Source organism: Oncorhynchus nerka, linkage group LG6 (assembly GCF_034236695.1).
Source record: "Oncorhynchus nerka isolate Pitt River linkage group LG6, Oner_Uvic_2.0, whole genome shotgun sequence".
In the NCBI taxonomy this organism is placed as follows: Eukaryota; Metazoa; Chordata; class Actinopteri; order Salmoniformes; family Salmonidae; genus Oncorhynchus; species Oncorhynchus nerka.
Genome location: NC_088401.1, coordinates 29567599 through 29581555, shown reverse-complemented (window position 1 = coordinate 29581555; position 13957 = coordinate 29567599). Strand labels below are relative to the sequence as shown.

Genomic DNA, 13957 nt, shown 5'->3' with positions numbered 1-13957 from the left:
AGTTCCGTGTTGGAAGAAGAATGGTGTTCTCAGTCTTAGTAATGTCATGTTACAGAATTCATACACTGAACATTAGCTACAACATGGACATCGCAGCCGACAATAGTGACATGTTGTCCCCACATTCCACAGAAGGCAATGAATAAACTGAACCTAAAGCCATTGAACATCTTTGAGTGAGGGTTATAGAGAGAGACCTTTTGCATATTGCATGTCATGGTCCTTGAGTTACTTTAGACCCATTGCTGTAGAATGAGGAAGGCAAGAGACAATGTAATATCGGTAGACTATACTCATTACACTAATAGAGTGAAGTAATTTACTGTATCGAGGGATCTTGTTGTGCACAGTGTCCAGTCACAGTGGGGAAAACAGGTGAGTGCTTGACTGAGCTTTTTCAGGCGGATTGTCACTATGACAGGCTGCCTTGGCAACAGTCAGAGTAGGGCGACTGTGGCAGAGGGGGAAATGAGCAGTGGCAGAGTTGTAAATTACACAGGAAGTCAATTCTGGAGAATAGCTTAATGAACCCACAGGCAGACCACTTCAGAACTCAAACAGTTCCCTTTTGAGAACCTTCTCTACCTTGGTACAATCCATTACACTGCCAGTCCTAGCACTTGCCCTGCTCAGTTTGTCATCCAACTCTCTCATCCTGAGGCTTTTTTTTTTTTTGCATCAGTCTATTATGCTGGTGAAGGTTATGGATTTCAGTCAACTCTTGGAGAACCAATATCATTATGGCCTTATTTCAGAGACAGAAATGAGTTGGAGAGTATTTCTGTTAGGCTTATGACCAGGGGATATTGGGAACAGGGAACTAGGACATTGCATAGTGGGCTTATCACTGAAATGGCTTAGATCATTCTTAGATCTTTTGCTGTACCTGTTTCCGCAGCATTTAGTATTTCCCATACATAATCAGTTTGCGCCATGTTTGACGTCCAAGTTGTTATCTAATGTTCTCTTCATTGCAATGTCACTCAAGTGGTTGAGTTTAATGCAGGCTGTAAATAAAGTAAACAGCAACAGGAAAAGTGGAGATGAAATCTATTCAGAGGCCCGTGCTGAAAAAAAGACTGGAACTCTAACAGTGATGAGGAGGCAGTGGTGAGGAAGAGGGCACATGTGATTACCCACGTGATTTATCGGATGACATTGAGAGGCAATCTAACGGTCCAACGGCTTATTTGTGGACTTTCTTAATTCCCTGTCCACGTCCATTTGGGTGTCAGAGTTGCCAGCCTAAATTACTTTTCGATGCTCATCATAACAGTAAACCCATAAAAAATGAGTGCGTTTGTGTGTGTGTGTGTGTGTGTGTGTGTGTGTGTGTGTACCTGCACCAGCATTTTTTTATTGCTTGCCAATAAATATCAAGGCTATAAGAGCAGGTGACTCACAGTGTAATCAAGCTCAGAAACAAGTCAAACACATACTTCAGCCTAGAGTCGATGTCCGCTCCACCGCGGAAATGTAATTAGCATAATTAAAAAATCCCCATAAAATCTGCCTATTTAAACTAGAGATATCAGTTTTTTTTGCACGGGCTGCATCTCAGTCCACCACATCCGCTAATGGTGGCCTTCCGCATCTGGGGTGGAAGGTTGCCGAGCCACAGCGATGTTTGTCAGACTATGAGACATTCCGAAAATTGGTCTTCTCACGAAAATGTCTGAGCGGTTTGGCCGACAAAACTAGTACGGCCACTCTATGGAAAGATGAGGCAATCACGATGTTGTTCTCCGTTTTGTTTTACGACCCCCCCCGTCACGGGACTCTTCTGAAGTAGGTACCCGACGATCTGCAAACTTCTGTCTGTAGAGTCCGAGCAGTTTGTGCTACACACTAATATGAACCCGCTATGGAAAGGCGAGATCTTTTGCTCTCCACAAAGCCTCACAAGACTCGTCTGAAGATAGTCCGGTACTAGTTTTAAAAAATGATGGAAGTATATTTGTAAGCAGTGCCAAAGACAGGGGTTAAATATGGGTAATTGATCCCCCCTGCTTAAACTCTTACAGGGGTTGCTGTGAATTTGACAGTACCTTACAGGCAGCATGGTGGCAAGTAAAATATGCCAACTGCACTATAAATACTTCATCAATGCAGGTACTGTGTAATGACACACAGTACAATTACAGTCAAATTTACTGAATTAGCCATTTAAAAAAGTAAATGCTACCGTAATTGGAGTGAATGGATGGATGAATGAAATTCACTAAGGGACAGAGTTTGTATTTCACAGTATTTTACTGTAATTACAAGGGATTGTTGCAAGCAGGCAACAAAATAGCATACTAATGAATATTTTATGTTTTATGTCAATTGCACTTCTGGAGGCCTTAACAAAGGAATCCAAACTGGGCAAAACAGATCAAAAGGACATGGCAAAATGCTCAACCATCTGAGGTTTAAGCCTTGCTGTCCCTCCAATCTGTCCCCTATACATTTTCAATTTCCCGAACAGTCACTCTGATTCCCATGTAAAATAGCCATCCAAGCAACTAAAATATCACCCATAATATTTGTTTTGGATATAAATGCAAAAAAAATTGACAAAAGCAAACAAGCTTATATTCATGAGCTTGCCTTGACTGACAGCACTGTCAAAGGTGTTATCTTGTCAATGGAGAATTGCACACTAACAGGGATATAAACACATTTGAGAGAAATACGCTTTTTGTGCGTATGGAACATTTCTGGGATCTTTTATTTCAGCTCATGAAACATGGGACCAGCACTTTACATGTTGTGTTTGTATTTTTGTTCAGGATATATTTGCAATGTAGAGTATCTATGTAGATATATAAACCACACCCCTCTGCAAACACGCCTTCTCCGATGTTGGTTACAAGGCGGTACTTATTTAAAGTAGGTAAGAGAATAACATGTTATCATTGGTGTATTAAAATGAGAGTTAGGGTGAAGGGGATGTCAACCTACCTTCTTAATAATCCTGAATCCAAGTGTTAGACATGGGGGAGGGGACCAGTAACTTAATGATCAAACTTTATCAATATATCATTTTTTTTATACTTTGGTCGTCATACTTTGATCTGGTTTCATACAAATATCATCCATTTTCATGAAAATCATAATTTGACTGTTTTTGACCACTAAATTGTTGGGGCGTTATAATCACATATGAGTTCAATTGATACAACATTCTTACTCACAGGTGAAACAAATATATCATATCAAATGTATTTATATAGCCCTTTGTACATCAGCTGATATCTCAAAGTGGTGTACAGAAACCCAGCCTAAAACCCCAAACAGCAAGCAATGCAGGTGTAGAAGCACGGTGGCTAGGAAAAACTCCCTAGAAAGGCCATAATCTAGGAAGAAACCTAGAGAGGAACCAGGCTATGAGGGGTGTCCATTCCTCTTCTGGCTGTGCCGGGTGGAGATTATAACAGAACATGGCCAAGATGTTCAAATGTTCATAAATGACCAGCATGGTCAAATCATAATAATCACAGGAGTTGTCGAGGGTGCAGCAAGTCAGCACCTCAGAAGTAAATGTCAGTTGGCTTTTCATAGCCGATCATTAAGAATATCTCTACCACTGCTGCTGTTTCTAGAGAGTTGAAAACAGCAGGTCTGGGACAGGTAGCACGTCCGGTGAACAGGTCAGGATTCCATAGCCGCAGGAGGCTGAGACAGGAGGGGTCAGGAGACACTGTGGCCCCATCCGATATAGCCTCTTCCAAGACACCTAAAAACGGGTTAATGAGCCAGAAACAACAATACCATGCACCCACTAATTAATGGTCAAAAGGTTTTTGGTGCTCCAAAGATATGGTACGGTACTGTATTCTGTGGGGGATAATTACAATACCATTTGAAATACAGGATTTTTCATCCAATGCACTATAATTTACAGTATACTAAAGTTAAACGTTTCAGAGATTTTTACTGTTGATAATACCTACAATTACCGTCTATATTACATATATTACAGTACACACACACACATTGAAGAAAGGGTCTCCATTCTATGATACTTTAGATTCAACACTCACAGGACAGTAGATGATTTTGAAGTGCAGACGGAGTGTGTAATGGCTTACGCATATACTGTACTATCACAAGTCAGAGAAAGCCATGAAGGAGTGGTGTTTATGTTCCCGAGTGGGCTGCTGAACAGCCATACTAGAGTGATCTCAGTCTCGGGTGTAATGGACGACTGACAGAGAATCTCTCCCCTGTAAATCACATGGCTGCTCTCTATTTAGCGGCTGACTGAACAGCTTCCTCCCTCGGCCAGGTACAAAACAAGCTAGTTTTGGAGAGAAACTTCACTCAATGGTCAGGGACAGTTCTATCGGTTGTATTTGACTTGGGCAATATTGCGTCTTATTGAAGGTTAGTAATAGTCACGCGTGTCAAATAGGGGGGAATATGCATGTTTAGCCATGGGATTCGGGTTAGAAATAATGCCATTTGACCTGTTTATAAACAGATCATGAAACCTTACAAAGGGTGAAGTATTAGTCAATTAGTGTACTGAAATAAGTTATAATTAAGGAAAATACATAAACTGAGAGGAGAGTGAAATGTGTAGCGTTGTGCAAATTCTGGGAGATAGAAATGTTTTATCAGACCACAGACCACACATTGTGTTTGTCTGAGCTTTGAGGGAAATGGGAAAATTTCAGCTGGGAAGTCACCTTGGTGGAAAATGAATGAATACCTACATTTCTGGGACCTCACAACAATGCAACAGTGCATATGTGCGTGTGTGCGTGTGTCAGTCAGTATCTGTGTTACCATGGTAACTAATCCTATTTACTGAGAATTGGATCCATTATTCAGGTATTTGGTCTCAAAGCAGAATAGATCGTATTTCCCTTTCTCCTGTCTCAGGGACACTGAAGCAAGAGACCAGGACGATCAGTGATTGTTTTCTCTGTTACTGAATATTGCACTTAACTCTGTTATTGTATTCCAAGGTCAATTCAATTATACAGCATGGTACTCTTTTAGGCATTAACAACGGTGGCACCAGTTTGCTTGTTTGACACAGGGTAAATGCTTATGTGGTCCCCCATATCACAACAGTTGTCACATTATCGGTCGTGCAAATCTTTACAACAACTGCTCCCCGGGCGCCGATGACGTGGATGTCGATTAAGGCATCAGGGGGTTGGGCTTTAAATGCGGAAGACACAGTTCAGTTGAATGCAGTCAGTTCTGTAACTGACTAGGTATCATCTTTTTCCCTAGTAAAATGTCTCAATCAGTGCGATGAATGCTAGTCTGAGAGATTCCATTGATATGCTGAAGACAGCCCTGAAGGAGATTAGTGAACTTGGTATAGCAGTGACAAGCATGGTGTTTTGCGCTCTAGGTGCAGGGCTGTCACATCGAGAAGCATTGAATGAAGTGCTGTACAGCCCAAATCTGTGTATTTCAAGCCTATTCCTGTTGACACAAGGACTCTGTGCAACCCGATGATATCTTTATAACTGACAATGCTACAATGTTATGTAAGGGCCATGACAAGCTCACTTAAAATGGTTGTGAGGGCGGCGTTCAGAAGTCATACTCCATTTCAGGGGACATTTTGACATCACACAAAAAGAAACACTGTTATAAAATAGACGTATCACTTCAAATACTTGTGCAAAATGTATTCAAAACACATTTGTGACTGATCACTAGTATGCTCAATATGTGATATAAACTTTTTGCAGTCATCTCACATGGTTTAGTTGTCTGCGGTGTTCATTATTGCTACTCTCACTTGATCATTGCACTAGCATAAAATAAACCAAAGTTGAACATGCTGTCTTCTCTCCATTCACATTAGATCAACTCTCAGCAAAGGGGTTGGGGTTAACTAGTGACTCTAAAGCCCTCTACTCCTTGTATCTGTCTGTGTCCCAGGAGGGCAACCGGAGGAGGATGACCGGTAAGATTCAGACCAGCAACGTGACCAACAAGAATGACCCGCGCTCCCTCAACTCCAGAGTCTTCATCGGCAACCTCAACACCGCCATCGTCAAGAAGACCGACATCGAGGTCATCTTCGCCAAGTATGGCAGGATCGTAGGCTGCTCCGTTCACAAGGGCTTCGCCTTCGTCCAGTACATCAGCGAGAGGAATGCTCGCGCCGCCGTGGCCGGAGAAAACGCACGTATCATCGCTGGACAGCCGCTCGGTGAGTTGCCATTTTGATTTTCCCTGGTTTTTCATGTGAGCATCAGATTTTCTTTCAGTGTTGAGTTAATTGTTTTGACCTCTTTTAGCCATCATATAGCCAGGAAATGGCTTGGTAAACTTGGACATTTGGTTTCAAGTGCATTATGCATCTGTACTCATTGCCATTGAACACAGCAATAGTTTTAATATAGACTGTGCTATTTTAGAGTAATGGACTGTATGTCCCTCATGGGGACCCATCATGCCTGAGACGTCTTTTAGGCTTGTTTAGATGCTCTCATGGTTCTCGAGGTTGAAGAGAATGTATGTCGTGCTGTTCTCAGGAAAGGGGACCTGCTGAATCCATTAGTTTAAGTAGTAGCGTATGTCAACACAGTTAGAATGTGGCTCACTAAAGTATGTCAAGTTCCTTTAAGAGTTCCTGTGGCTAAAACCACTAAAGGAAAGCACAGACCTGTTTTCTTTTTGGAAAAATTGAGGCAGTAGCTACCTCTTTCTTCACTCTGTTTCAAAAATGTTTTCTGTCAACTGAATATGACCTTGGTTGACACACTGCAATGCTACTTTCAGGGTTGTTTTGCTGTGCCAAGGTTTGCATTTAAAACCCTTTCTGTGACTCTAGATCTATGGATTTTGAGTAGGTGAGCCTCTAAACGGCAGCCATTTTGGTTCTCACCTTTTAAAATGTCTTCAGTGTGTTCCCTCAGGAGACATAAAGATAAATTACAGATGCGCTGCAGCAGTACACCGTCTAACTGAAATCCCTGACCTCTCTTGGGACCACTACTTTTAACAAGGAGGTGCTACAGATAACTTACCCTTTAACTGCAGTCTCATTATCCAATTGACCTGCTTTCAGAAAAGTTGTTTTGTTTTTGCAATGTAAATCTGTGGCACAAAGCATCAGCTCTCTATACATAATGCAGAGTATAGCCAAGAGACCACTATTAAAACTAGCCCATTTGGTTAGATGTAATTGCATGCAAGGGCAGTGAGAGTGTGTCAAAGAGAGAGAAAAAGTAGAAGAAATGATGGTGTTGTGGAGAGAGGAAGCAAGAGAGAGAAAGCGAGAGAGACAGAGAGAGAGAGAGAGAGTGTGTGTGAGAGAGAGAGAGAGAGAGAGAGAGAGAGAGAGAGAGAGAGAGAGAGAGAGAGAAAGAGGGAGAGAGAGATCCTCCCAAGCCCCTTATATAATCTTCCAGCAACACACAGGTCTGTTGGTTATTACATGAGTGATAGCTGGCTAGATGACTGATGATGGCTAATGCACTGAAAATGTCTTTCGGAATTTTAGGCCTCTCACTTGCAGTTTCTGTGTTAGCCTGAACTTGTGCATTCAGAATGTAAACAGAACAGACAGAACCATTGGCTAATGGAATCCAGTCAGGGAGATAGATACCATTGCCAAGCCTCTATTACGCCAAGCTCCCTCTTTCTCTCTCTGCAGTCATGGCGAGTGTCCTGGAGAGCCCTGCCGGATGTTACATATTTATACTATCCGACATTGCTTTACGATAAGCAACTTGAATATAAATATTTATTTTCATAAAGCCACTCGCTTTGCGGTTTCCTGCCTCAGGCTGTTTTCTATTTACAAACCCCATATCAGAATACAAATGTTGAAGCTATTCAGCGTTCAATAACTCTGTCACTAGCTCTACTTTGGTGATTCTGTCACTGAAGACCCATTAGTAGAGAAGGAGACAGAGATTAATCTCAGGCATACTGATGTGTGTTTATGGAACTACCTGAAGTGCTGTGGGTCCGACAAGGCAGTATGTGGTTGTTTTTTGGGTGTTACATAAAGACCAACATTACTACATATTTCTCTTAACTTTCACAAATTTCACAGGTTTTCCAGAAATCCCGGTTGGAAGATTCCCAGATTTTCTTCTTATTACTTCCAGATTTTGGGGAATCTTCTATCTGAGATTTCTAGTAAACCTACAGGAATTACAGGAAATTTGCAACCCTAATGATGACCCGTTTTGTCACAAGGTTATCATGATACATTGCTTACCAAATCATCTAAAAACTCCTTGAATACTTTTAAAGTGACAGGAAATTTTCCATTAGATTTTTGCAGATGACACTGCATTTCTTGTGTTCTACTGCTCTCTGCTCTTTCTACCTACCTTATGAGTGGTAGTGCATGGTATTTTCATCACTTCCCAAAGGTCATCGACATGATCACTCAATCTACAAATCATGTGGCAGAGTAATGTTTGGAAACACATCCCCGATTGACAATTATGAATATTCATTCTCATTCTCCTGGACTGATATGCTTTAATAACATTGTGTAGAGTTGTGAATGTGCAGTACATTTACATTTACATTTACATTTAAGTCATTTAGCAGACGCTCGAGGACCAGCTCTCCCAAATGGACGACTGCTGAACCTGTTCTCCCTCTCCATAAATTCTCATGAAAGGAAATTGTGCTGTTAAGCCTGTCAGTTGCTTGTGGCCTAAACACCATGGTGAAAATAGTAATATAAGTGTGATGTGCCATTGTAAATCTTGCAAAAAAGGAGAGAGTTGCAACCTACTACTAGCGTTATGGCATTGGAAGGTCAATTGTCATTGTCTAGCATTAGGGGTTATGACATTTGTCATGTCTTGCAGGCTATTTGATGCCTATTTTAACAGCCACACTACCCTTCTCCTTCTCATTCAGTTCATGTTGTTAGAGTATTCCTCCCCTTTGGCTGATGGCTGTGTGGAAGTTTCCCGTTGGCACCATAACGACAGCTAACATTCATGCCACCATAGCGCATCATCTGAGATGACAGTTCCCTTACCTCACCCTTCATTGGGCTGCCATGGTTACGTAACTTTAGAGACTGACTCGCAGCCCTGAGCCATCCCAGCATGCAGTGTACCCTTCCATGTGTCAGCACAGTGCAGTGTCCAAATCCACATATGCTCAACGAGAGGAACTCCAGGAGGTCCTGAGGATGACACAACATGCTTCACCTACATTTCTGCCTGCAGCACTGCAACCTCAGAATAGAAAACGGCCAGAGAAAATAAAAGCTTTTGTCTTGGAGAGATGTTTACTGGACTCTTGCTGCAAGTAGACCTGAAAATAAATTGAATTAGCATTCCATCTATAATTCATCAAAACATACGCCCTCATTTTATATTTATATAGATTTGTCATATGTTTGAGATGGCTGATCTTGTGCTTCATGTCTTCCTTACTGAATCCATAAATTGACCAGTAGCATTCTCAGCTTAGTTTTCCCCTGTTTCTAGTGTTGTTTGTTATAAGACTTACTGCATTGTGGATTGTACGGTATATCCTTGACAGGTTCAGTGCAAAGGTATGCGAACCGGTATTGGATTAATTTTGTATGATGCTGCCCAGCTTGCTGACCAGGTTGGAGTTGGTTTAGTTTTCCCTCTTGACTACTACAGCATCTTCCCTTATTGTAGGGTTTGGTCAATGGGCAGGAGGTTTCATAACGACTGTGAGTTTCATACACTGTAAAAACAAATGTTTAGGATCTGAACACATAACTAAACACTCTAATATAACACTTTTTAAACGTGTCAAGGCATTTTGAATTTCAATAAAAAATATGTCACAGTGTTTAGAACTGTTTATTTGCATTTGGGTTTTAAAAACTAAACACATGGGGTGTTGTTTTAACACTGTGGTGTTTAAAGCTGTATTTGCATATTTCCCAGCATGCATTTCCGGTGACTGTGTGTGGTACCCACCCATGATTGTGTTAGTCAGTGACAGACATATGGTTATTGCATTCAATAAGTTAATTTGTTGAGGGCTTTCACAAGTGGTTGCTTAAGTAAATGCATTTTAATTAAAAGGTTATGATTAATGACTTTATATTACACATGGCATAAGGCCTTTAGATATGGCCTAGTTATCCACAACATTGTGGTCTAAAAATCTTGGCTCGTGAGTCTCATCAGACCTCAATGTCACAATATGATTGTTTGTGAAATTATGAATTCCTATCAAAATACAGCCAGAAAGACAATAGCCAAGAATTTGACTATTTTATCACCCACAACCTGAAATCAGAATGACTGCTTTGGTGAAGTACTTAACAGATAAAACTACCGAAACCTAAACTGGAACAACAATCTCAGTAACGGGTTCAATTAGTTTATAAAATGTCAATTATTTGTCTTGTGTAGTATAAGATCAATGAATTATTAAATGTGTATACTGTAGATATTATAACAAACTATTTTTAAAAAATCCAATAGTGCGTGACTGCATCCCGCAATTTGGGGCATTCCTGCATCTGAAGGAACGCCTCCATTCGAGCATCCCATTGGTTCCTCCATGAACACCCCCTCCCCTCGAGTATCCCATTGGTTCCTGCATGTACAAGGCAAAGCAAGACAAAGGAGCTGATCGTGAACTACAGGAAAAGGCGGGCCGAACAGGCCCCCATTAACATTGACGTGCTGTTGTGGAGCGGGTCGAGAGTTTCAAGTTCCTTGAGGTCCACATCACCAACGAACTATCATGATCCAAACACACCAAGACAGTCGTGAAGAGGACACGACAAAACCTTTTCCCCCTCAGGAGACTGAAAATATTTGGCATGGGTCCCCAGATCCTCAAAAAGTTCTACAGCTGCACCATCGAGAGCATCCTGACCGGTTGCATCACCGCCTGGTATGGCAACTACTCAGCATCTGACTGTAAAGCGCTACAGAGGGTAGTACGTATGGCCCAGTACATTACAGGGGCCAAGCTTCCTGCCATCCAGGACCTATATAATAGGCGGTGTCAGAGGAAAGCCCATAAAATTGTCAGAGACTCCAGTCACCCAAGTCATAGACTGTTTTCTCTGCTACCGCATGGCAAGCGGTACCGGAGCGCCAAGTCTAGGACCTAATGGCTCCTTAACAGCTTCTACCCCCAAGCCATAAGACTGCTGAACACTTAATCAAATGGCCACCAGACTATTTACATTGACCCCCCTCCATTTGTTTTGTACACTGCTGCTACTCACTGTTTATTATCTATGCATAGTAACTTCACCCCTACCTACATATAGTTTATTTGGTAAATATTTTCTTAACTCTTCTTGAACTTCAATGTTGGTTAAGGGCATGTAAGTAAGCATTTCACGGTAAGGTCTACACTTGTTGTATTCGGCGCATGTGACAAATAAACGTTGATTTGATTTTGATTAACGCAACCCCTCGAGCACTCCATTGGGTTCTGCATTAACGGAAATAACTACACAGTAGAGTAACAACAACACCACGCAATTGAAAAGATTTATTGAATCAAATGTCCTATTCAGTTGTGTTGAAATGTAGGCGACAGAGGTTCCTAACACTGAAATAAAAGGCACGGAAGTCACATCATTTTCTAATGACCAAATACACTCTAAACAGGACGATGGGAAAGTAAACATGAGTGTTTAAAGTCATTAGTGTTCAAACATTAGTGTTTTCCTGGTTGGAAACTGCTTGGAAAAAGTTTACTTTCATTCTTAATTCATGTGATAACACTTATTTTCAAATCTAAATGCCTGATATTTACATGTTAAACACTGACGTTTAGGTTATAAAGATGTCACATGTTTCATGGTTTTACAGTGTACCCAGATGTTCTGGAGAAAAAAAAATGATAATCATTGATTGACTCATTTCTATCTTGATGGTGGTAAAGAGAATATTATGAACAGAAATATTGTTTGGTACCTCCCCTGTGTCTTGTAGTGTTTGTTGTGACTGTGTTTAGTGTTTGTGAGCCTGGTGGCAGCAGGAGTGTGTGGCTGGCAAGGAGAGATGGAGACACTGGTAGAGAAGACTGGTAGGATAACACAACATGCTGTTAGAGTGGCCGGGTATAAAGAGTCCTGAGCCTCCAGCTCTAAATAGAGAGAGGAGGAGAGGAAGAGAAAGGGAGAAAAATAGAGAGAGCGTACAAACATTTCCAGAGAGACTCGTCATTATTTTTTTTTCTGTTTCCCCCTTTTAAATCTATGGAGAGAAATGAACAACAGAAATGTGAGTCCAACAGAAATGTATTCACACATCACAAACAATAAATGTTGATATGATGTTGTGTAACCTCCAATCATCTAACAGTGTAACTCTATATCACCTGCTGCCATCCAAAGCTCTAACCCAAGGTGCAATGGCCAATATGTGGCCCATATTGTATGCACACCTTGTGTGCACTTCACCTGAACAGTAGAGGGGCTTCTGCTATTATATTACAGCCGTAATGAGCACAGTGAAGGGTAATGAATGATGGATCACCTATCGCTGTGTCTCCAAATGGAATTGGCAAGAGTTAGGCACATACATAACAAAGTGATTTAGATGCAAAATCCATCCTAAGCGGATTACAGTGGCAGCGACTCCGCAATCAATCGTCATTTTGGGCCAACATGATGCATGGCAAGTAGAAACACACGTAGAAAATAACCAGTGGAGTGGAGGGTGGAAGGAAGGGAACGAGGGAGGGAATGAGGGAGGGAGGGAGGGAGGGAGGGAGGGAGGGGCAGGATGAAATGACAGTAGGGCCTCTTCCAAACTCTACATAGTATCTGTGTCTGCCTCTGTAATCTCTCTTTCTCTCTTGCTCTCTTTCTTCATCCCACTCTCCCACCTGTCTGTGCCACATTGCTTTTGGAACAGAAAGGAAAGGTCACACCATCTCTTCATAAAATGGCAGCTTATCCATCTCCTCCATTCAAATAAATCATTCAGTCCCACAATCTTACACACTACCATAGTCAGCAGATGTAGTCAAATGTTGAACCTGAAAAGGTCCAAATGTCCCTATGGATGCTGAACAAAAGAACAGCATGGAGCTTTGAAATTATTTAAGAATAAGCTTCAGAGGCTAGTATGTAACCAGTGATGGCAGATACTGTATTAGGCGATCACTTGAGATACATAGGTGTACGATAGTTTCCATGAATCAACAGAAGCCACAGGATTTTCTGATTTGGGGGTCTATTCAATCTGTATTGCAGAAGTTCAGCGTTACAGCGTAATTTAAATTTCAAGGCCATGTTCCCACGTTAGCGGAGACTGCATTGACGGTAAACGCTGCATATGTCGGCTCAGTTGGAAATGACCTTTACATATCCATTGTGCAATCTATAATGCTTCAGTGATACAGATTGAATAGAGCCCTTGATCTTCAAGGTTACGCCAAGGAAACATGAGGACGTTTCAGTCAGGGGTGTGCAATGCTGTTTCACTGTGGCCCTCACCTATAGCCCTCACAAAGTTGTGAGGACCATAGTTAAGCAGCATTGCACAACCCCTGACTGAATGGAGTTCCGTGGGGATTGTAGTATGGAACTAGAAAGGCCAATCCTTCCTGATCCACTGGACTGAGCTTTGCCAGGACTAACCCCATAAGACCCACTCTCTGTCTTTTATGTTCCTGCGTTTGGTTCTGAGGCTTCGACTCTGTGTAGTGTGCGCGTGTGTGCGTGTGTGCGGGAGGGAGGGAGAACATGAAGGAGGTTTCTACTATTTGCTCTCCTCCAGAGGCAAAAAATAAGGAATTTAAGACACCTCGCTGGAATGATAATTTCAAAACAACTCTCTCTCGTTCTCACACACACGCACACACAAACTTGTCTGTATAGTAGAGAGTCCTTGTGGGTGATTAAAATGCACCCTGACTGTCTGTCTGCTCTCTCATTAATCACACACTGACACACTGAGGTGGACTCACAGTGTGATCACAGTGTGTGAATATACGCTGTGTTCTCATCACACTACTCCACACAGCTATTATGATGAATATTCACCTGAAAGAG

General features: G+C 41.7%; 1 protein-coding gene across 4 annotated transcripts in view; it reads left to right on the top strand.

The window, feature by feature from the left end:
* LOC115130314 (RNA-binding Raly-like protein) overlaps positions 1–13957 on the top strand; it is a 151471-nt gene that overhangs the window by 60756 nt on the left and 76758 nt on the right. For all 4 annotated transcript variants that reach the window (XM_029661321.2, XM_029661322.2, XM_029661320.2 and 1 more), the window contains exon 2: positions 5896–6169. In XM_029661321.2, the coding sequence (XP_029517181.1) occupies positions 5914–6169 (256 nt within the window). In that variant the 5' untranslated portion in view covers positions 5896–5913. The remainder of the gene's footprint in view (positions 1–5895; positions 6170–13957) is intronic.